The sequence below is a fragment of the Rattus norvegicus genome, chromosome 8, assembly GCF_021556685.1.
Source record: "Rattus norvegicus strain SHRSP/BbbUtx chromosome 8, alternate assembly SHRSP_T2T, whole genome shotgun sequence".
NCBI classification, from domain to species: Eukaryota; Metazoa; Chordata; class Mammalia; order Rodentia; family Muridae; genus Rattus; species Rattus norvegicus.
This window is the reverse complement of record NC_141541.1, coordinates 115937053-115960909: the sequence shown is the minus strand read 5'-3', so window position 1 is coordinate 115960909 and position 23857 is coordinate 115937053. Positions and strand designations below refer to the sequence as shown.

The following is a 23857-nucleotide window of genomic DNA, read 5'->3' as shown; positions in this document are numbered from 1 at the left end:
GAATGTAGAGGCTAGGGCACTTGGGAGTTGTAGTTTTCAGTGCTTATTCCTCTAGTTCTTAGAAGTTAGGGAAGTGGAGACCAGTATTCCTGATCTCGGAAAGCAAGGCATTGAGTGGCCGGGTTCAAGAGGCAGCGCCGCCTTGGGCCGCACACTTGCTGCACTCTTTGGAGGAGGAGATTGGCTCTATTTGTGACTTGTACAGGTACAGCAATGTTTTTGTAAGCGGGTACAAAAGAATGTGAACGGTTCTGATGTGTTGTATCAATGCGCGTGAACTAGCCAGAAATCCTGTCGTCTGGCAAATGGAGCCCAAGGCAGGCCAGAACCCTTGTTCCATCATTTGTAGTTAATGTGATATTGATCAAGTTCCCGAACATTTTTGAAGTGCAATTTCACGAACCTTAAAAATGATGGGGACTGGAGAGATGGCTCAGTGGTTAAGAGCACTGACTGCTCTTCCAGAGGTCCTGAGTTCAAATCCCGCAACCACATGGTGGTTCATAACCATCTGTAATGAGATCTGATGCCCTCTTCTGGTGTGCACTTATATATAATAAATAAATGAATCTTTAAAAATGATGGCGATGGCAGGCTCTTACTATAGTTTTAAGGATCAAAGAAGGCAGCTATCTATGTAAACGACTTGCCATGTTGTGTTGGGTGTTCACATTGCCCTGATTCCAGCCAACTGTACTTGCTACATGAACTTAGGTTTTCCATCTCAGGGGGAATAAGGGGCAAGGCTGTGCTGCTTCAGTGACTCTTCTCCCACTTGATTCCACTTGCCAGAGAAATCTCCCTTGAGCTGGAGAGATGGTTTAGCGGTTAAGAGCACTGACGGCTCTTCTAGAGGATCCGGGTTCGATTCCCAGCAACCACAGGGCAGCTCATAGTTGTAACTCCAGGTCTAGGGTTTCTGACACCCTTACACACATGCAGGCAAAACACCAATGAACATTAAAGAAAAAAGATTATTTATAAGTCTCTCTGTAAGTGCCAGGTTGGCCTAGGCTCAATTTTACGCTTACAGTGGTTATCAGCAGGGTGTTTGAGATTTATTTAAAAGCTATTTTGTTTACGTGTATGTGTGTCTCTGTATGTATATGGCATTAAGTGTGCAGGCCACAGAGGAAACACAGGATGTTGAATGTTGGGAGCTGGACTTCTGAGCCACCAGATGTGGGTGCTGGGGGTACAGGTTCTCTGTAAGAGCAGCAAGCACTATTAACCATAGAGCCATCTCTCCAACCCTGAGATTTTTGTTGTTGTATCTAGATTTTTAAATGTGCATATTTTAAAAATGTGATTAATTATACGACAAGGGACTTTATTATAAAATCCCTTTAAGCTATTGCTCAGTACACCTGCCTATGTGTTCAAAACTACCTTTCACCTTTTATTTTTGTCTGGGGTTAGGGTTCCTACTGTATATCATATACTTGCAGGTTTGCAAGTTTGACTTAGCAAATCAAAATATAGAGTCACTGGGCAGTGGTGGTTCAAGCCTCTAAGGTTGATCTCTGTGAGTTGGAGGCCAGCCTGGTCTGCAGAGTTCGTTCTAGGACAGTAAAGACTACACAACAAAACCCCTATCTTAGAAAACAAACCAAAAGCAAAACTGGAAACAAAATAGAGTCAAATACTCAGTCAGATTTGATTTTTGAATAAGCAATTTTCAGGATAGGGACAACCCATGCAACATTACACACACACACACACACACACACACACACACACACACACACTCGTGCACACACAAAACAAAACAAAACAAAACAAAAACCCAACTCAGTTGTCCCTAAAGAGGCAAGAATAAATTTATTGAGATTACAGTGACAGCACAGATTCTAACGATAGACTGTCACTCCTGATAGTGGGCCACAGGGGTGATAGTAACCATGGACCAAAAATCCTATTGTTAAAAATGTATCAGAGTCTGGGGCTGGAGAGATGGCTCAGCGGTTAAGAGCCCTGTCTGCTCTTTCAGAGGACACGGGTTCAATGCCCAGCATTCACATTGTGGCTCACAACTTCAGTTCCAGTGAATCTGACACCCTCACACAGAAATACATGCAGGCAAAACACCAATGCACATAAAATAAAAAAAGAAATAAGTCATTAAAAAATGTACTAGATTCCAGGTGGTGGTGGTGTATGCTTATAATCCCAGCACTTGAATGGCTGAGGCAGGAGAATTGAGGCCGTTGGTAGTGATACAGTGAGTTCCGAGCCAGGCTGGGCTACATGAGACATCAAACCATGTGTGTTGTTCCAAGACACCGTCTCGTGTGTGTGTGTGTGTGTGTGTGTGTGTGTGTGTGTGTGTGTGTATGTGTGTGTGTATGGTAGCTGAGATGAACATTGGATGTTGTCCTCCATCACTCTCTAACTTGCAGGATCCCACTGCACAGCCATGGGTGGCCTGGAACTCACTATGTAGACTGGACGGTTCCCAAACCCACAGACCTACCTGCTTTGTCTTCCTCCGTGCTGGAATGAAAGGGACATCACCTGCCTCCACCTTATATTTTGAGAAGGGAGCCTCCTTGCTGAGCCTGGAGTTCATCGGCCTAGTTAGGCTATTGGTTTGATGAACTCTGGGGTTCTGCCTGTCCCCGCTCTTCATGCCTCCAACCCCTAGTGCAGAGGTTACGCACCACTGCGCCTGGCTTTTTACATGTGTGCCAAGAAAATGAACTGAGGTCTTCGTGTTTGCAGAGCAAGCCCTTGGCTGACGGAGATATCCTCTATGGCCTGACATTTCAGACTTTGGCTGAACTTACTTTTCTTTTATCTTTCAATTTTGAAGAAGCTCATGTAGCCCAGGCTGCCTACTGTACAGTCCAGGACGGCTGTGAACTCCTGATCCTCCTGCCTCCAGATCCCTCATGCAGGCACCATTACACCCAGCTTTCATTGATGTTCTTAACCCTTCTCACCTAGTGAGGTAGAAGGTGTTTCTCCTCCCTGGTTGCTCATCTGTGCTATGGGAATATACTTAAGATCATGGTGAGGATGTAGCTAGGTAACTTCAGGAACACAGAGTGAATGACTCTCTTGCCCCAAAAGAGTGAGCGTCTAATTCAGGATTGTCTAGGTCAGTTTTCTCCCCATGAAGAGAATGCAGGGGTCAGGCCGGTGAGATGCCCAGTGGGTACAGGCATTTGTTGTCAAGTCTGACAACTGGAAGAGGACAGTGGGAGGAGAGAATGCCTGCAGGCCGTCAGTTCTCTGACCCCTGTGTGCTGTGCCACCTCCGGGCAACCAGGTCAGCCTGGCTGGTGTAGGAAGACATAGTCTCTCTTCAGCACAGCTTGATGTATGCAGGGAGACCTACACACACACACACACACACACACACACACACACACACACACACACACTCTCTCTCTCTCTCTCTCTCTCTCTCTCACATATGTCTGTCAAAAGATTTGCAGGAACTGTGTCCTGGCCTCTGACCTCCCTGAATCATGGTGTAGTCCACACTTACTGGCCGGTGGCCTGATCCTGGCACCCCTCGGGTGTCCGAGCACAGCATCTGTTCGGTTGCTCCAGGGGAAGGATCTGGTTGTCTGGTCCTGGTCCGCTCTCAGGGATGGATCTCAGCCTGACTGGACATCTCTCATCGGTCTCTTTCTTTTGGAGTCCTGACCTTGCCTTGAGGCTCTGGGTGGTGGGGTTTTTGTCCCTCCCCTAGTTTCTTTCTTAGAGTCTTGTGACTTGATATGAAACAAAGTGTGTCAAGGGTAGGAGCCTCTGAGGAACAGGAGTGCGCGGCTTTTCCTCCCAGCAGAGCAGGGTAGTGCTCTGAGGTAAGGCCACCTGTGGTCATAACCACCCAGTCCTCAACCAAGGCCCACACAGTGGATGGAAACTGGTTTGAAGTGAAAATATGAACATTATTTAATAACTGATCTTCTGTAATAAACCATTTGAAAATATTTTACAAGGAATCACACACACAATATTTTACAAAGTTTCTCGACTTTTTTTTTGTCGCTGTTGTTTTCCCAACTTGTCTGTACAAAATAGAATAACAACCAAAACAAAACAAAACAACAACAAAAAAAAAACAAAACAAAAAACGGGGCAAAGGAAATGGCCCCCAAGTCCCCCAGCCCATGGTGAGGGGACAGCTAGGTCAGGTGTGTGATGAGAGGATTGAACCCAGCTGGGGGGGTGGACAACTACCTGATGGGAATTGTTTTGTCTGGTTCCGTTTGTTTTTTTAAACTTAAAATATATATTTATTTTTCTGTATACGTTTGTTTCTTTTTTCGTTTGTATTCTCCGTTGAGCACCTGACTACACTACAGTTACACACACGCCCCCACAGGACACAGCTGACATCCAGGCTGGGCACACATCATGGACACCCACCCTGCCACCAGCATTGGGCATGGACCATACACACACTGAGAAAGCAACACGCAACATGACATTAATTAACGGAGCCATTAATTAATGTACCACCCTCCCACCCTCCTCCCAGTCCATCTGAGCCTCATGGCCACACACCCCCCCACCCTGCCCTCAGTCCCCGCCTGGCCCCCAGGTTACGATGCCTTTGGGAGAAATGACAGAATGAATGGTGTGAAGAGATGTGTCCCAGGCCCAGCCTCTGTGTGTGCAGTATGGTTGACTACACATGTGCTTGGTGCAAGTGTGTGTTCAGCAAGGGAGGGGCAATATGGCCTCCTAGGGGCAGGGACTGTGTGTGTGTGTGTGTGTGTGTGTGTGTGTGTGTGTGTGTGTGTGTGTGTGAAGAGGGAATTAGGCCTGAGTATGTAAGAACCAGATTGGGGATGGGATGGCCCAGCCAGGAGAGACCAAGTCACCCCTGCTAAGGCAAAGTACAATGTCTGGCGGGGTTCTTCTGCCAAAGGGGTTCAGGCAGTGACGTGTGGTCCTACTAGGGGCCTGACACTAGTGAGCAATGGTTACAATGAGCACCTGGCAGGGTGAGGGGCATTTGGGGACACTGGTGGCTAGGGGCGAAACAGAGGCCTTCCCCTAGCATTTGGCACGGTCTGACATTCAGTTCTAGAGATGGGAGGGCCTGCCAGGCTGCATCTCAGAGTGGAGGCAGAGGTGAGCGGAGAAGGAACACACAGGTCAGCCCCTTCACTGACCTCTCGCCCTGTGTAAGGCTTTGTGGGTCCCCCATGGTGTGTGTCTGTTTGTGTGTTCCCTCTCGGGCATGTCTAGTGAGAGTCCAGTTTCTGCTCTCTGAGGTCCAGGTGTCTGTGGGGTGTGCCTAAGCTGATGTCATCGTGAGGCTGTCCTGATACCTGCAAGGCCGAGGTGTGGGTTTGTGGTGTAGCCTGGAACGGCCCGAGGCCTATGGGGAAGGGGTGCCCCCAGAATCTCTCTCACCACTACCATCTCTCCTAGTTTTTTCCCCAGAGAAGGTAAGTTTGGGCCTGGGTGGGGCCAAAGGGCCAGTTAGAGGCGCCCAGCAGTGGCAGGGTTGCCTACATAGAGAAAATCTCCAGGCAGGTGGGTTGGTGGAGGCCTGGTTTGGCATCGGTACTAGTGGCCTCCTGTCCCAACCCACAGGGGTGAGTCCAGGGACTGTGGGCACTTGGACAGTTCAAGGGTGAGATAAATCTTGAGTGCCAAACACCATGGCACCTTACTTTGGGGCTCCCCTGCCCCAAGGCACAGGCTCCGGGGAAGGGGCCCAGTTCCTTCAGGAGAGACTGGCCAAGGATCTAGATTGGGGAATGTGGCATGGGAGGGTGAGCGAAAAGGCTAGGAGGCCAAGGCGGGGTGGGGGTGGGGGCTATGATGTGTGTGTGTGGGTAGTTCAGAGGCGGCGAGAGGCAGCGAAGGAATGGATTTGAGGCTGCGGCCGAGGTGGCAGGCCTAGGAGGAGCAACAGCTGCAGGGAAACCAAGACGCCCAGCGACGGAGGGAAGGAGGCTCCGCGGCCACAGTCTGAGGTATCTTCCTGCAGGGAAGGAAGACGAGGAAGCGGTTGGTACCCAGCGGGTAAAGGCTCGCAGCTGTCAGCAGCGCCGCTCCCCCGACTCACCGTCGCATTGTAGTCAAAACAGATGTGCGGGCCTCTTCGGTATCGCGGTCTCTGCACCAGCTCACACTGCTCCGGGCCGTCCGCTGGGCATGGGTGGGGAGTCAAGGAGAGGGCAGCAGAGATGTTGGGGGGAGGATGCGCGGGGCAGGAGGGGAGCGGGCGGCAGGGAGGGCTGGGGCAGGATACAGTGTGTCTCCTTTTGTAGCAGCCGGCCGACCTCGCACTGGCTGCACAGCGGCTTCTCCGCCACCACGAACAGAAGGTTGGTGTTGGTCAGTCTCTGCGCGTGGAACAGCCTGGAGGAGGGATGGGGGGGCGGAGCCTTGGAGGTTCGCCCCATCCGGGAGTCATCGCCCCGCCCACACCCGCTGCAGACCACGCCCCTCTAACGTGCCTTGCTCCTCGCCCTGCAAGTACCTGCTGCAGTTTCCGCAGTCGATGATGGCGTTATAGGACGCGTTCACCGAGCCGAAGTAGTACTGGGTTTGTTTCATGACGCAGCTGCTCTCGCGCGTCTCGGGGCTGCCCTCGGCTTCTGCCGGGTCTGCGGGGCCCAGACGCCTCAGCCCCGCCCACAGACAATGACACGTCGTCCGCCTCTTCTTGGTGCAGCCTTAAGCCCCACCCTCCCAGTGGTGCGAGCGTCTGTTTCCACCCTGGACTCAGATTTGGGGCTGAGCCTCCCAAGCCCTACTTACCTGCCTGGAACCAGCTGTGATAGATGAGACCATAAAGTAGTTGCTGGAATAAGGACCTGTAGAGCACGGGGCAACCAGTACAGGCGGTCAGCACGTGGCCAGTGCCTTACAGGCCTCCTTAACCAACCTCTCCTCCAGGACTCACCAGGCGGCAGCAGAGGTCCACCAGGCCAAGTTAAGGAAATCTGCAATGGTGGGCTGCAGTGGAGAGAGGAGTGCGGTTGCCTCTGGTTCTAGGTCAACCCTGGCCCTCCTCGAAAATATTAGAGGGGTGTGTGTGTGTGTGCGTGCGTGCGTGCGTGCGTGCGTGCGTGCGTGTGTGTAGTGTCTCAAACTCTAATCTAAATTTATTTCAAGTATGTGAATACACTGTAGCTGTCTTCAGACACACCAGAAGAGGGCATCAGATCTCATTACAGATGGTTGTGAGCCACCATGTGGTTGCTGGGAATTGAACTCAGGACCTTGTGCTCTTAACCACTGAGCCATTTTCCCCCTTTCCCCCAAAACTCTAATCTGGTAGCTTACCACAAAGACACCCCTGGGTGCAGCACCCAGGTTGCCAGGAGGCTGAGGGGCACAAGCTGCCTGATAGTCATAGGACTCCTTTCTGGTGTAGAAGGAGTTATTGTACAGTGCCAGCATCAGGTTGGCATCCACCTCACTGAAGAATCTGCCAACCTGGGGATGCAGGGAGAAAGCCATAGTCATGGTGCTGACCGTGGCATGCTCTAGAAGGCTGTGACCCATACTGTCCTTCCATTTTCTTCCTGACCCTTCTTACCTGGTCCCACTGGTGGTTCTGGTTTGACAGCACCAGGAATCCCCCGTCATCAATGAGGACACAGAGTAGGTCCTAAGAGGTAGGGAAGGGAGATCAAAATGGTGAGGGGGCCTACCCCAGACTATTTCAGGCCCTGGCAGTCCAATGGTTCAGAGCAAGGCAAGACTGAAGTCAGGGTAAGGGGTGTCAAGATCGAAAGACTAAGGGGCAGGCTAGGAGTCACAGTTGAGACCAAGGAGTCTGGGGATGAGGGACACTGGGGTCCAGGTCAGAATCAGAGCACACGCACCTCGTTGTTTACCTCGCAGTCCATCTCACAGTGGCTGCTGGGGCCGCACTGCTGGGCAGAGAATGGGGACTGTAAGGCGCCCACCGGTTTTCCTCATGTCTGTTACCCCTTCATAACGCCAGTTCCCCCAGGTCATTGGCAGCACCCCCTGCCTTCCCACAGGCACTGGAGCCAGTCTGAGGGGCAGGCTTCTTCCTTGGAGACTCCAGAGAGGCCTTACTCCCCTTTCCCTGCCCAAATACCTTCTGAGGTTGGTCCTGATGGGTACGGTTGCTGGCAAGCACCTTGAACTTTTCAGCCCAAGCCTCTAGGTCCAGTTTGACACCCACCACTGTGGGAGAGAGCAATGGCTGTCTGTGCCACCTGCCTGGTCAGTGTCCTCACTATTGCCCCAGTCCCGCCTCAGTCTTAGCATTTACCTGCTGGCCTCAGTGTGCGGCGACCCAGACTGAGCTCTACAGCTGTGCTGACGAGGACGCCTACTGTGTCATTCTCCAGCTCCAGTGGCCTTAACAGGGCTGGGATGGATGGGCAGAGCAGTCAGGAGTGAAGGCTGACCGTACTGACCACTCCAAAACAGGGTTCTACCAAAACTGGACTGGACCCAGCTTAAGTCTATAGCACCCCATACGGTGTTTGGCATAGCCTTTCTCTTCACATGTCCCTGGTCTCAGTTAAGGCCTCCCACCTGCTGCTGGGCTTACGGACAGACACTCACAGTCCTGGTGCGGGGGCTTGAAGATATAACCACGGTTATCCAGGCTGCGGCGGTAGAAGCTGGCATTGAAGGGTTCAGGGTTTTCTGTCCAGTCTTCAGCTGCCCTAGAGCACCCAAGACAGTCAGAGCTCAGTGGTGTGCAATGGTCTTGGCAGTGCTGAGGCTTCTGGGTAGTGAAGTAATAGCAAAGTCCCAGACAGGGAGAGTTATTGCTGCACGGGGCTGGCCACTTACTTGTTCGGGAAGACACGTGTGATGCCACCGTCAGTGGCAGCAAATACAGCTAGCAGGCTGTACCTGGGGGCGACAGGGAGATGGGGTCACGGGCCTGTCTTCTACTGTGCAAGGCCAGGGCCTCTGGGCCAACCCCAGCCTCCTTCTACACAATAGCCATAGCTTGGGTGGCTGCGTGCGTACGTGTTGAGATCTTGGTCCCGCCAGACGCGTTCCACTAACTGCTGCGTAATGCCCGTGTCCAAAATCAAGTTATGCAGAAGGAAGTTATTGCCTGGAATAAGACAGGATGGAAAGGTGTCTTACTGCAGCTCCGTGGCGTCCCTTCCTCTAGTCTCCAGGGCTCTGGTGAAAGCCTTCTCTATGCTCTGGCCCAGGTCCTGCCTGCTTGTCCCCAGACCCCTCACATCTCTATGCCCTGACGCCAGTCCCGATGCCCTGACATATACTCACACTGCTTGGAGTCCGGAGTCACTTTCTCCATGAGCTCAATGAAGTTTTTCAGGAACTCGGTGTTGTTGTCTGAGGCATTCAAATCCTTGCAATACTCTCTGGGGGTGGGGAGGGGCAAGAAGAGTGGGCTTGGGGATCTGCATGGGGCAGAGGGATCCAGGCTTCCCGATCCGGTTGCCTGGACGTTGGGTGAGAAGTCCCAGTTGTGGGGAGGGGCATGAATGTTCTCATAGGCTGTGGTCACCATGAGCCTGAAGGCTGCTGGGGCTTAGTTGGGGTAGGCAGAGTGGGTAGAAGGAAGGATTGCTTCTTCTACCGGATGACTTTTCTCTTTCCTGGTCTTGGCCCTGACAAACCTGCTATCTTTCGTGAATAGTTGGACCCAGATGGCACACCCAGGTGGCCCCGGGAAATGCAAATGCCAGTGGCTGGCTCATCCACCTGTATGCCCTACAATGTTCCCATGGGCATGAGGTAGGGTTGAGTATCAGCACTTGCTGTTGTCAGTGTCTAGGACCTCATCTTGCCTCTTCCTAGCCTTGTGCCTTTGAGCAATGCATTCTGGTCTCCTGGGGTTCACTTTTTTCATCATGACACAGTTGGGGTATCAGCAGAAGTGAGTGGGTTCTTCAGGGTGGGCAGACCTCACCAGGCTCAGACACTGGGTCCAGAAAGCACGGGTATGGCAGAACCTCGAGTGGGTTCTTGGAGAACAATGACTCTCTTTGATGGATGGAGCCATCTCTCTCCCTCAATTCCTTAGTCACTACCCTGCCACCAGGGATCTCCCCAGTAGCCTAGATGACAGCAACTCTGTGGACAGTTTAAAAAACGAGCAACTCTCTCAGGCTGTGGGAAGACCCATAGTTTAGTGTGGGCACCTGGGACTGGATCCGTAGCCACACTGATCCACTGGCCCCAAGTATCTTGGTAAACTGTACTGTCTGGGTGGACATGCCCAGTGACAGCCACACAACTGTGCATAAGATATACCACACACGTGAAATATACATTCACATCTGTTGGGCACTTCGTTCACTCATACACACTTATTCAGTGCTCCTGAAGCAGTTATAAAAATGACATATCTTCCCTCGGCTCCTTCAGGATTATGTCTCCCAGACCATTTCTGATCACTAATTTCTGATCACTAATGCATACGGAGGACCACCCCACATTTACACTTGGCCTCTTGCACATGTACACAATGACTCACAGGTACAAACATCTACAAAGAGTCAGAGCTTTGTGGGTGCATGCACGCAATGTGCCTACGCACAGAGGTTAGGAGTGCCCAGAGCCCCGTGTGGTGCCGGAGTGTGCTCTCATTCCAAACCCAGGTCACAAGAGAGGGCGTCAGCACCAGGGGCCATGGCCTCCTCAGATGTGTGGAGTTCAAAGCAGACCGTGTGCACGCACTAGGGTGCATGTGTTCACACCAAATGTGCACTTCTGGGATGGCTCCGGGTCCTGATCCCTCCCTTGCCAGAGAAGCTCCTCGACTCCTTGCCCTCCTTCCCGTTTCTCCCCCATGCTCAGTGAGCCACCACACCTAAGATGAGCAGCACTGGCAATGGCCACAGGGGCTCTGGCTCTGGCTGGCTCGGCCCTCCGACCCACACAAACACTGACTGACACAGGACAACAACAGGGAGCAGGTCAGGTATGGGCAGGACACCACAGACCAGAGCAGCAGCTGCCCAGCGAGGGTGTGCCGGGGGACAGCCAGCCCAAGGTGGAAAAGGCTCCTCCTTCCTGGCTGCCTGGGAGGGCACAGAAGGTAGCAGAGAATCCAAAGCCCATCTGCCCCAGGCCTGGTGGGGGAGAGTCTGTGGGCTACTGGCTACTGCTGCCTGGTGTGGCTACATGGCCTGGGTATGTACACAGCCGTACATACAGGGCTATGTATCAGGGTTGGGAGCAACACTGCACAGGACATAGACACACAGAGCTCCAGGCAGCAGTGCAGGAGGTAGGGCCAGGACGGTCAGGGCAGGGGAGGACGCCTCAGCAAGGCCACACACAAGCTACCTGGGAGCAATGAAAACATGTCCTTCAGACTCAAAGCTGCTGGGGAGCAGGAACTCAAAATCTGCAACAGAAATGGGGGGGTTATCCGGCGGGGGCTGGGGAGGCAGGAGGCCAGGGGGCTCAGAGCTGATGGGGCTGGTGGGACAGGTGGGGACAAGGCAGCTTGAGGGAGGGGGAGACACTGGCAAAGAGGGAACCCGCCACGTCCGCGTTCAGGTTTGAGCCAGAGAGAAGGGAGGGGCGAGGAGGGTGTAGGGCCTGTGGAGACTACAGCATCGCAGGAGAAGGGCAGTTATAGCCAATATGTTGCCCGGGCCTGGTCCTCTGTCGGCAGTGAGTCCCTTGGCGTGGCTGTATATGCTTCCATACTGCTGTATAGCACATATACACGGACACACACACACACATATATATATACACACACTGCTATATATATGCATGGTCTGGGGGAGGCGCCGGTCTTGTTCTTATCACATCCATAATGGAAAAACCGCATGCTGAGCTTCCTTTGCCTCCAAAGAGACTTCGAGGAAGGGAATTGGCTTTTGGCTGCGGAGTTTTATCTCTCTTTGCCGCAGCTGTTAGCATTTTGGTAGGTCTTGCTTTTGTTCTGTGTCAGGCATCAACATGGCCAAACCGAAAGGGTTTCTTACGGGCACAGACAGTCCAACCAGAGACAGGGTTGAGCAGCTGCTGGTGGTGGTGGTACTGCAGTGCATCGTGGAGGTCTGGGGGTGGAACAGGATGCTGGGTGTCGGGAACCCACAGGGGGACAGGGACTGTTCTGTAGTGTGAGGAGATAGGTCTGCTATCTCCTCTGAGCCCTTGCTTTCCTGGCTGGGAGGAGCAGGGCACCTAAGGAAGGTCTAGTTTCCTCCCTTCCAGGGAGTAGACAGGAGGATGCTGGGAGTGTCTGGGTGGATGGTCTAACAGCTGGGCCTGTGCCTCGGGCTTATGAGCTGTGCACGTGTGCGGAATGGATACATAAGTGTGTGTACGTGTTTGTCTTTATATGGGCTTGTGCTCACAGACCTGAAAATGTGGCCCCAGGGCTCCACTACGGCCCCTCTTTCTGCCCGTCTGGACCAGATTACCCTGCTGTGTGCATGTTCTAATTCTTTTGAGACAAAGCCTGCAGTCCATGTTGGCCTGGGACTCCCTTATATGGCTGAGGATGACTTTGAACTTCGGATTCTCTTGTATATACCTTAAGAGTGCTGGGCTATGGGCATTCGCCATCACACTTGGTTTATGTGAGGCTGGGGACCGAACCTGGGACCTTGTAAATGCCAGGCAGTGACAAGTACTGTTGTGACCGAGCTGTGTCCCCAGCTTTATGTGCATCCGTGAGGGCCCTTGGCTTCTGTAATCCCAGCAGCCCACCTCCCTTTGTTTCTAAAAAGATAGCCTTGGTTACCTTGACTAGCCTCCAATTCTTGCCTGAACCTCTTGAATGCTGGGAGTTTAGGCCTGTGCCACACTCACTTTCTCTACTCCATCCTCACCAACATCCCAAACTCTCATTTACCACAGAGCTTTCATCATTCCCAAAAGAGGGATTTTTCACTGTTCCCAAATACTCCCATGATGCACTGCAAAGTTCTGAACATGGGAAACTAGGGCTGCTTTGAAAGGCTGGGCAGTCACTGGTTGGACTGTTCCTTTCTGATAGGACTGTGAGGCAGGGTTTGAACACAAGCCAAAGGGGAAGGAGTAGGGTGGGAAGAGGGGGGGGGAGAAAGAAAAGAGAGGGAGGAGGGAGGAGGAGGGAAACTATACTATGTTTGTTATGATACCAGGGCTTTGAAGCTCTAGAGTCAGAGGGTGGGAGGTGGGAGACGGTAAAAAAGACAACTCAAGCCAGTGGGATTGGGGTATGCACCCGACCCTAACCCCGGCCAGCAGGGAGAGCTTACTCCCTTTGTTGGACTAGGCTAGACAGGGCCCTGGGTTTCTTGAGCAATCCTCTGCTTCCAGGTTTGGGGACAGCCTCATGTGGTTCTCCATACCTCACAGGGTCAAATGTTCCCTGGAAAGGCAGCCGTCTGCATGCTGAAGGCTGACCTCATCATGTGCCACCCCCTCTAACTCCCACTGTGCTGGGAACTGATTCAGGGGGCCCTTTTCTTTGTCACTAGGCTGTTTTCCTCTAGATTGCTTGGTTGGCTCTTGGGATCCAAAAGATCCCACCCCATGCCTGGAGAAGAATATAGTTCCTGACTCTGCCTTTATTTTCCCAAGCGAAGTAGCCTTCCCATACCAATGGGCCCTCCCTAAGGGCAGAGATAGCCCAAGGGTCCTTAGCAAGGTCTCAGGAGCAGCAGTACACACTTTACCCTGATGGCGGGACAACCTTGTCCTGTGGCCAGGCTGCCTGTCCTCTGAGACCCCCACTAAGGCTTCTGAGCCTTGCCACCTCTCTTCTAGTAGGGCTGTGAGCTCTGGGGCCACTCCAGAACCAAGAGACCTGAGAGAACTTCCTTCCCTGCTGGGTGGGTGGTGATAAAGCATGCAGCTCTGTTCTCACTGTTGAGTTGTCTTGGAGGACCAGAGAAGTTGGGGAGGCAGGGGGCTTCCCATGGGGTCCCACAAGGACTAGGGGATGGGAGGAAGGGGTCTGGGCCCCCAGGACACACTGGAGAACTCTCTGCAGACAGCCCCAGAAGTGGTCTACTGGCTCTAAGAGGGGTGTCAGGATCAGAGGAAAGGCACGAACTGAGGATGCTGGGAGGGAGCCCCAGAGGGCAGGGGTGTGGCTGGTCCTGGGCAGGAAGGGGGGGCAAGCAGGGGTGTGAGGGTGGGTGGGGTGGGGAGAGGAGGGAGCACTGGTTCTGAATATACTTGCCCTTCAGTTTGCTGATTGGCACTGGGACAGTCCACCAAGAGAGAAAGCGAGGAAAACAAAAACACAAACACAAAAACAAACGAAAAGGGGGAGGGGTAGGGGAGGGGCACAAACAATATTTTATTCAATGGCTGTTTGAATGAAAATATTGTGTCTCATCATCATACCGAAAGGAAACTTCTTGCAAAAAAACGACATGAGAGAGAAAGAGAGAGCAAGAAACTCAAAGGAGATGAGCCCCAGTCGGCCAGGCAGGTGGGGGGCGCCCGGTGGGGCCGGAGCCCCAGCCTCCCTCCCAGTGACCTCTGGCATTGGGCAGGCAGGGCCAGGTCTGAGATCCAGGCCTTTCCACAGAGGCCCGTGGTGAGCAGGCATGCATGGGGAGCCACAGGCAGAGGAGTGGGAGAGCTGGAGGAGAGAGAGGGAAGGAGGCAGAAAAGGGAGGGAGGGAGATAGGGAGGGAGGGAGGGGAGAGAGAGAGAGAGAGAGAGAGAGAGAGAGAGAGAGAGAGAGAGAGAGAGAGAGAGAGACACGCCAAGGGGAGGAAGGAGAAGGGTATAAAACAGGAACCAGGGAGCAAAGAGGGAGGGAAGGAGACAGACAAAAGGAAGACTAGAGGGAAGGCAGGCAGGGGTTTCTAGGTTAGGGAGAAGGGACCGAGGGACTTAGCAGATTAGCAGAAAGGAGAGGGGGTTAGGGTGAAAAGAAGGAGAAAGGAGGAAGAGGAAGAGAAAAGTGAGAGGAAGAGACGGAGGGAGAATGTGACCTGAAGGAAGAGGAAGTAGAGGGGGAGGAGGAGAGGGAGGGGGAAGAGGGAGAGGAGGAACAGAGGACAAGAGACCTTGGGACAGAGGTGGTACCACAGAGGGAGGTCTAAGGCAAGGGGACTAGAAGAGAAGGGAGAGGAGGGGGTGTCTTCCAGGAATATAACCCCCAGGAGTGTTCAGGGCAGGCAGGCTAAGGAGGGAAGACACAGGATAGGAAAAACCAAAACAATCCTCAACAGAAACCATGAGAGAATGGTCTAGAACCAAATCTGAGAAAAGGCAAGCATGCAGATTTCCACAGACTTTCGAAGGCTGGTTTCCCCAGCCTGTGGGCACATCTGAGGCTGGGCAGACTGGGCAGGAGGGGCTGCCTTGCCCACAAGCTCGGCTGGCTATGCTGCCTGGGGCCGGCCAAGGGTGCAGGGGCAGAGGCAGGGGTGCAGGACGCAGGCAGGGGCCAGGCCACTTACACTTGACCTGCAGGATCTGGTCGCTGAGGTTGGCTTGGAGGTAGTAGGTGCTGTAGGGTGGGAGCACCAGCCCCAGGCTGGGGAGGAGGGGAAGGGAGAGCACAGGTCACTGATGAGAAGAGGTTCACCACACTCACCCTTCTTAGGGCTTTGGAGCCAAAGAGGCCCAGGGTGTGGCAGCCGCAACTCCCCTGTATAACTTAGTCCCAAAGTGACTCCCCACCGTACTGTCCACCTCAGCACCCACCTGCCCCACCATCTCCTGGCTCACAGGAAGCTTTTGAGGGGCAGAACATGAATCCCATGAGAGCCAGGAAACAGTGTGGGCTGGTCCTAAGGTGTGACAATGCTCTTGGCATTCCAGAATGGACCGAGGAGCAGTTGTATAGGACACAGTGAATACAGCCTGGCACTGAGGCCGCAATGCTGATACCCAGGAGACCCTCCAGGTGGGGGGGAGTTAGGTGCATTGTCCTGTCCTCAGTCCTGTTCTCCCAGGACCTGCTGCTTGTCGCACAGGGGCCAGAGGAGGCCCTGGAGAACCAAACATCTCAGGGTAAATAAATAGTAAGGGGGGGGGGGCGCAAAAGGAGAGAAGCAGCTAGGTTCAGACTTCGGGGTCACTTTCGCCCTTCGCTGTCTGCCCACTCACCTGTAGTTGGTACTCCTTATAGGCACCCAGGTGTAGTTCCGAATCACTTCATCTATGTACCTCTGGGAGAGGAGGCTCCATCAGGTTCTTGGGTGAGCAGGCAGGGGTGGGTGGGTAGGGATTGGGTGCCCATTCCGATGCCCTTGCTCCCTGCCCCGTGCCTTCATACCTCATCCAGGGATTTGACCAAGGTTCTGATCTGCTTGTGGCCTTTGTCTCCGTCAATCATACTACGACGGATCTGCAAGGGCCAAAGGTGTGAACCCCCCTGCTCCGGTGCCAGCCATTCTCTCACTCCTCCCCGCCTTCCGCTCACCTCCTCCTTGTTCTCATCTTCCAGCTCTGCATCCAGGAAGTCCAAGGTCACAGGCTCCCGGAAGTTGGTAGTCTACCGGAAGCCAGATAGAACATCAGGAGTCCTCGTCTCAGAGGGGTTCCCAGGCCCTCGGGGGGCAGGGTTACCTCACTTGGCTCACCTGGGGCTTGAGATTGGGATGTAGCAACACATAGCCATTCAGGTCGATGGCGAACACGTAGCCATTGGCGCCAAGCTGTGGGGTACAATTTGGGGGCTCAGAGGGCTGTGCAGGGATTTCTTAGACTCTGAAGTTCTGAAGTGTCCTCTCTTCTGTTTCCCACACTGCTTGCCTTTGGCCACAGGCCTCCTCCTGCCATAGGGCCCCTAAGTCTGCCTCTGAGGCCAGGACTTACAGGCCGGATGTTCCTCATACACCAGTCCGCACCGAGGTTGACTAGCCCTGTAGGTAGGCGGGCATTCCTCATCTCCCCGTGGAGGAAGCAGCCATCCCTACCTCTGCACCCGCTTGAGGCTCACAATGCTACTGCTTTTGTGCCACTGCGTGGCTCCCTCATACCTACTTTCTCAAATTGTGCTGTCCTGTCTCCATTTTAGTGGTGGTTTACAGGAGGGAGACTCTTAGGCAAGCAGGTGGGAATGGCATCCGGGGACAAGCCTTTGCCTCGGATAGTTTCTAACTGTATGTGGGACCTCTCAGGCCAAACAAAGGTTTCCCATGGTTTAGGCTTGAAGTTGTAACACACATTTTGCAATGTCCTTGCTTTCATATCTGAGACCCAAGTTCTCTAATCATAGGATCGGAATAGCCAAATTGCCATCCCGTCCCTTTCCTGGCTCCAGTTTCAGTCTTCCATTTTCAGGCTTTTATTTGGAAGAGTTCCCTGTGCTTCTGCCCCACCCTCACCCCACTTCCAGCACACTTCTGGGCAGGGCTGAATCTGCCTGCCACCCATTGCTGTTAAATGGGTTTTATGGAACTCCCTCTGTAGACCAAGTTTGCCTCAAACTCAGAGATCCTTGTGCCTGTCTCCTGAGTCCTGGGATTAAAGGATTGTAGCACCATTGCCCACTGGGGTTTAAGTATTTAAAAAGAAAATCGAAAGAGGGAACTGAGGGGTTGGGGATTTAGCTCAGTGGTAGAGTGCTTGCCTAGCAAGCGCAAGGCCCTGGGTTCAGTCCTCAGCTCCGAAAAAAAGGAAAACAAACAAACAAACAAACCACTTTTTATAGGCCACCAGGCATGGTGGTGCACACCTTTCATTCCAGTGTCTGGGAAGCAGAAGTAGGTAGACTACTGTGAGTTTGAGGCCAGCCTGGTCTATGTAGTGAGTTCTGGGATAGCCAGAACTATATAGAAAGACCCTGTCTCAAAAACAAACAAACAAACAAACAAACAAAAAAACACCCCCCAAAACCAAAACTAACCAATGAAAACAAAGCAAATCTGTGTGGGACATAAATCCATGATGTGTCCACAGCTGCTTTCACAGTACAGTGTTAGCATGGAAAATGAATGTTAAGGTCAGCAAGGCTTGAAGTAGTCACAGACTAGTCCTTCACATAAAACTTGCTGTCCCCAGATTTGTCCCCCCCCCTCCTTGGGAAGTCTTTCTTGGTTCTCTGAGTCAAAGGTCCCTGTGAAGGTCTTTCAGTCCCCACATCTCCCTGGCTTGTGTCATTATGGACAGCAAACCAGGGCAAGTGGGTCAGGTGGATACTTACTGTGTAGTTGGGAGTCAGCCTTTTGATGTCATTCAGGGCCACATCTATGCCCATGACACCCAGGATTAGCTGGTTCTGGGCACAAAGGAATGGGACAGTATGCTGTAATGAGTCAAATCTGTAGTGGAGCCCCTGGCCCTGGAGCCCCCTGGCCTAGCCTTCATCCTAAGGTCTAAGCTGCCGACACAGAGAGCTGCTTTGCCAAGTCTGTAGCATGCCCTATCCCTCCCCCATCCCCAGACCTGCTAAAGGCATGCCAACCCCTCCCCAGATAACCCACTGGGCAACTTACCTTCTTTTCCCCAGGGCCATCCTGTGTCAGGTTGAAAACAGGGAGAGTCCCTGTTACCACCAACCCCAGCCCCTGAAGGGAGAGGAGGATGGGGTCTCCTGTGGCCAGCTCTGTCTCCACTCTGAGTGCTCAGAGAAGGGGCTCAGGCATGGGCCACCTGTCACTTTCTTTTACTTGGTCAACACCAGTAAGGGGCCCCTCAAGGGTCTTAGTGTGGGTTCATCCCTTGGGGGAAGGCCGCCAGTCCCCTTTCTTTGCCCAGATGCCTTACCAGCGCATCTTCATACACGTTTGTCCATTGCACTTGCTTGGCGTCCTTGCCTGCCAGGACCATGGGCCTACCCAGCACATCCAGGTATTCCTGGGAGAGGAGAGGTACTAAATGTCCTTTCCAACTTACTGTTGTCTCAACTGCTGCCATGTGCAACAGCAACCACCAGGGGTCGCTTTTGGCCCATGGCTGGAAAGCACGCAGCCACAACCAGAGGGAAGTCAAGCCCTGGGAGGGGCGGCCTCCTCCACAACCTCACCTGTGTGTTGATGCGGATGGCTCCGATGGAAGGGATCTCAAAATAGTAACCTGCAAAGGGAGGAGATATAAGTTTGACTGGCACAGCAAGGCCCACAGCACAGGGGGTAATGTCCCCGGGGGTACACCTGCAGCTCTCTGTGTCGTTACTCTTCCAACTCCTTGATGCTTGCTGTCACTGCTCTGGCACTGTGACCAATGCTACAGGACAGGATGGATTGCAGGGGTCGAAAGAGGCAGCAGAGGTAGGAGTTGTTAACAGAGATGGGGTGGGGGAAGGAGCCTCAATGGAGGATGTCGGTAACCTGAGTTTACCCAAATGCACAGAGAGATGGATTTATCAGCGAACAGATGTAGGAGCAGAAAGGCCGGGAGACAGATGGACAGTGGACATACAGCCAGATGGGCAGAGAGACGCTTTGTCAGACGGACGAGCAAGACAGCCCACCAAATAGACAAAGCAATGGACAAAGGGTATGTATGGAAGGACAGACAGACAGTGAGTGAACAAACAGCTGGACATATGGACGGACAGCTGGCAGTAGGACAGAGCATGCAGATGCCCCAGTGAGGTACCTTTGTTAGTACAAGCCATCCACTGCAGGGGTGTGACATCATAGTTATGCTGTCCTACGGAGAACGTGAAGACGCGTACCTGTGGGGGCAGTGAGGTTAACTGCCGTGGCCACCTGCGGACAGCCCTCTCCCATCCTGAACCCAGCTCAGGGCTGAGCCTCACCGTCCGATTGGGCCAATTATACTTTTCAAAGACGTCCTGCACGCGATCCTCTCCCCCGTCCGTGAACATCATGATCATCTTATTGCAGTTAGCACGGGTGATGTTGGACTAGCGAAGGGTGAGCAGAGTCAGAGAGTCCTTGATCTCTCACAGGCCCAGCATGGGGCCTCCTCCCTCACAGCAGATGGTACTGTCTGTCTAAGCTGCCTGCTGACTATTAACAAGGCTATCCATCTTCATCTTCCCCTGTCACCAATCCTGGTCCCTCGCCCACCCCTGGCTCCCCACTTGCCCACCCGTGGGGCTCACATTCTGTAGCTGGTCAAAGGCATACTCAAAGCCAGCCTTGTAGCCTGTGGTGCCCTTGGCCACCATGCCCTGCACAGCTTCCTTGAACACCTTCTTGTTCCGCACATTGGCCTGCACCAGGTGTGTGAAGCAAGACACAGGCTGCGCCTTCTCGTTGAACTGTGGGGATAGTGGGGGTGGTGAGTGGCCTCAGGCTGGTCACAGCGGACAGCTGTTGTACAAGGCTGATGGTTGTCATGGGAGCGGGTTGGATGGGGGTGAGTGGTACCCAGCCTGCCTGCCACCTTGCCACTCACTGAGGCCACATTCACATAGTCATCATCGGAGAGTGTGTCTAGCATCTCACAGACAGACGTCTTCATCAGCTTCAGCGTCAGGCCGCTCACACTGCCACTCCTGGAAACCAGGCGGGGAGGGGACATGTGTGTATGGGCTCTGGGGTTTTCCTCTCCCTTCCCTCGTAAGGTTCCCAGGTAGCAGAATGCAGTCCTATCCCCACCCCACCAGCCTACAGGGCTCACTCACACATCCACAATGATGACCATGTCCTTGGGTGATGAGGCCCCCTGTATATACCTGCCAGTGAGAAGACTCAGTTAAGGACGGCACCCCTGGGACCTGCGGGGTCTTCCTTCTGATTCATGTGTTTCTACCGACCGCGCACTACTTGGGTTAAAATGGGTCTGGGCACCGGGGAGACCATGCTCAATAAAAAAGACAGTTATTTTTTTCGTGACGTAAGTGATCTGGTTTCCTCATCAAGTAAACGGGGGAGGGGGCAGGTGATGCACAGGGGCAAAAGGCTTCAGTGGCTTGTGTCCTCTGTCCTAGAGACACCCCAGAGAGTCTGTCTGGACATGAATTGGGGAGGGAGGGAAGATCATGGAGACGTGTGAGAAGGGCAGAGCAGAGGGTCAGGGTGTCTAGGGGTCAAATGAGTAGGTGGGGCCGGCAGACTTGACGGAGGCTCTGGCTACCCTTGGAAGCACCCTCACTGGTCTGATCTCTCAGTTCTGAGTGGGTGTGGGGGGACTGGGTAGTGGACGATATGCATGGGGGCAGAGGCAGCTGGGCGGCTTGCCTGGGTGATGGGATCCATTTTCCAGTGGCAGCGATGTGTGAAATGAAAATTGGATAGAGCTGGCTGCGCCCTGCTCGGAGGTCTGGATATTGGGAGGGAGGGGAGCAGGCACTCGAGATGGGGAGCTGAGGGGGTACCTCTCCTCGACCCCTCCTTGCTCACTCACCAGGGTCGTCTTCTGACATCGTACAGGTCAATCTTCTTGGGGGCTCGCCACGGTGTGGCTGTGGAAAGAGAGGGTGAAGGAGTCTGCTGAAGGGTCTGACTGGAGCAGAGGGGATTATGGGAATTCACTTGGTTCATTGTGCCCCATGTACCTCAGGGTGGGTAGGCTTGGAGCAATCTAGGTGCTGGATGGGCCAGGGAGACAGTGGTGCCTACCTGGGTAATAGCGGGTGACTCCCGTGGCACTGCCGAAGACTTGCCACAACAGTGTAGGGTCTTGCCTACGGTTCTCAATGAAGACATTCTCCAGGGCCTCCGTCCAGTTAAGCTCATTGAGGATGACGGTAGCTGGGGGGCAGGGCAGAAGGCTGGGGTGGGGAGTTCAGGCTCACCCCCTGCTAAACCCACCAACGTGACCTTGATGCCCAAGCCTCCCCTGCTTTCTGCCTGCCCAGGCGTTCTTTGACTTCCCAGATCATACCAGCCCTCCCAGGAAGATTTGCTTGCTCTTCCCTCCTCTAAATCATCAAAGGAATGTCTCAGCCTACCCCTCAACCAGGCCTCAGTGAGCAAGCAGGGCTGATGTGGTTTGTGGTCTGTGGAGAAGGGCCGCCTGGGTGGCAGGGAACTGTGAGCTGGGCCCCCATCTAGCATGCTGCCTGGAGCCTGCATCTGGTCCCCAGGGAGCTCACCCACTCAGCATGCACTCCAGGCCGCAGCCACAAGAAAGCAATTAAGGGCCCGCTGATGGGGCTGGAATTATTCAGCTATTAAGGTACCTGATAAGCTGGAAGCCACTCAGCTCCATGATTAATCAACTGGGGCCAGGAGCAGGCAGGGGCAGAGTGGGGGGCTGCAGAGGGGCAGGGGTGGGGCCAGGATCCTATTCCGACACAGGCACATGTACTTGCACACACATGCGGGCACGTACATACAGCCTGCACCCTTGGCGAGTATTGCTTGCTGTCTCTAGTCTCCATGCTTCCAGTCAGATATAGGAGCCCCAGCCCCTTACCCCCAAACCCACCTACCTTAGCAACACAGTTGCTACCATGGGCAAGGGGCACACAGGAGCTCTCATATGCTATCACCAGACCTCCCTAACCCCTGTAGTTACACGTGGGTGACCCCTCCCTTCTGCCAGGCCTACCACTCTACACACTCAGACTCAAAGACTGATCTCTTACTGTTGACCAACCTGGATGGCATTCTTGTCCTATAACTCAGGGTGCCCTTAAGTCTACCTGACGTGCGTGTGGGCACGTTTTTAATCTATGCACTGTATCAGGCCACTATACCCTCTGTGATCCCTATCAGAGATCTCAAGTGACAGGCAGGGAAGGTTCTCTCGGGCCTTTGATTCCCTGAGAACAGATGAGCTGTGCCTGCCAGTGCCCAGGGGTCTGACAACCCTCACCCACCCCCCTGCCTTCCCTTTGTATGTGGGCTCCGCTGTGCCTCTCTGTATCTGGCTCCTTGTGCTTGGCTTTCACCTCTCCCTGTCTCTGTGGTTCTCCTTAACTGACTGCAATACAAACATGAAACCTATTTCTACCATTGGCTCTGCCTATTGAACGGCGTGTTATGGTCCTGTTTCTGATTTAGAAGCCTAGTGAGTTGAACACTTTCTATTTTTCTTTTTAAGGAAAAATGAAGCGTGGACCCCCAAACGTTTCGCACGACACCATTTGTCCTCGAGCCTGCGCGGCATGCCTGCCTATCCTTGGGCCTCAGTCTTCCTGTCTGAGAAACTTGAAGTCCCTTGAAGAGGGGTGAGACTCTTGCTGCATGTGGATTGTCCCTACAGATATCTCTGACCACGAGGACACACGTACATGGCACACTGAAGCAAATGGCCCCACAGGCACCCACACCCGCACCCACACCACACCCCATGTGCGAGCTCTCTCAGATCACACTGAGTTGGGAAATGGGGACCATGCCCCCTCAGGCAGGCGATTACAGATTTAATTAAAAGTGACACAGTAAATAAAAAACATATAAAATGTAATTTGTGTGGGTAGTGAGGGGTGACTGGGGAGGGTGGTGTGGCTCCTGTTTTAATTAGCGTGCTGGCCTGTGATAGTGCCTCTCGACTGGCTCAAGCAGGTGGTCTGTGGGCAGCCTGCCGGTGGGGGGGGGAGCATTTTCCTGAGATCACCCAGAAGACTTGGCTGACGTTGAGGGTGGCAGGAAGGGATCCTAGGATTCCCTTTTCCCCTGGAACCTATACAGTAGCTCTGCTACCTCTCTCCCCATTTCCCCAGCATCCCGGCGCACCCTAGCCCCCACCTCCACCAAACCCAGTGGAATCTGAGGCTGCCTATAGGTAGGTGCTCACACGGTTATGTTGGAACGGGGACCTTCAGTCTACTGCTGGAGGAAATTCCTTTTTTTTGTTTTTCGGAGCTGGGGACCGAACCCAGGGCCTTGAGCTTGCTAGGCAAACGCTCTTCCACTGAGCTAAATCCCCAACCCCGGAAATTCCTAAGGAATTGGCGTAGTACATGGAGAAGATGCCCAGAGCTGAACATCAGATGAGGGGCCCCAGCAGTAGACTGAAGCTATAATGAGTCCGTTTCCCTGTTGTGCAAAACTGCCCCGCCTCTGGGACTTAGAATCTCAACCACATTTTCCTGGTCCCCCTTCACCACACTCTTGGCTATTTCAGGCTAGAAACCCATTTCCCAACTATTTCAGTTCTGTGCCGTAGAGAAGAA

The 23857-nt window shown here is 53.4% G+C and overlaps 1 protein-coding gene and 1 long non-coding RNA gene across 9 annotated transcripts in view; one reads left to right on the top strand and one right to left on the bottom strand.

The window, feature by feature from the left end:
• The first annotated feature begins 53 nt into the window (after window positions 1-53).
• LOC120094259 (uncharacterized) lies at window positions 54-23148 on the top strand. The gene is made up of 2 exons (XR_015628058.1): window positions 54-205; window positions 22783-23148. It is a non-coding gene; the product is annotated as an uncharacterized LOC120094259 (long non-coding RNA).
• The window catches only part of Cacna2d2 (calcium voltage-gated channel auxiliary subunit alpha2delta 2), a 131690-nt gene continuing 111714 nt past the window's right edge, over window positions 3882-23857 (bottom strand). The window contains exons 7-39 of one of the 8 annotated variants that reach the window (XM_087561397.1): window positions 21354-21485; window positions 21139-21196; window positions 20417-20467; window positions 20188-20287; window positions 19892-20050; window positions 19583-19690; window positions 19420-19498; window positions 18845-18894; window positions 18586-18675; window positions 18315-18386; window positions 18023-18097; window positions 16458-16532; window positions 16298-16369; window positions 16151-16222; window positions 15982-16043; window positions 15330-15406; window positions 14093-14113; window positions 11248-11308; window positions 9217-9314; window positions 8947-9037; window positions 8764-8826; window positions 8530-8633; window positions 8231-8329; window positions 8054-8142; window positions 7812-7862; window positions 7523-7594; window positions 7267-7419; window positions 6884-6936; window positions 6739-6794; window positions 6458-6584; window positions 6228-6336; window positions 6041-6130; window positions 3882-5956 (exon numbers count right to left, since the gene is read on the bottom strand). In XM_087561397.1, coding sequence (XP_087417523.1) covers window positions 5813-5956; window positions 6041-6130; window positions 6228-6336; window positions 6458-6584; window positions 6739-6794; window positions 6884-6936; window positions 7267-7419; window positions 7523-7594; window positions 7812-7862; window positions 8054-8142; window positions 8231-8329; window positions 8530-8633; window positions 8764-8826; window positions 8947-9037; window positions 9217-9314; window positions 11248-11308; window positions 14093-14113; window positions 15330-15406; window positions 15982-16043; window positions 16151-16222; window positions 16298-16369; window positions 16458-16532; window positions 18023-18097; window positions 18315-18386; window positions 18586-18675; window positions 18845-18894; window positions 19420-19498; window positions 19583-19690; window positions 19892-20050; window positions 20188-20287; window positions 20417-20467; window positions 21139-21196; window positions 21354-21485 — 2813 coding nt within the window. In that variant the 3' untranslated portion in view covers window positions 3882-5812. 8 annotated transcript variants of the gene reach the window in all.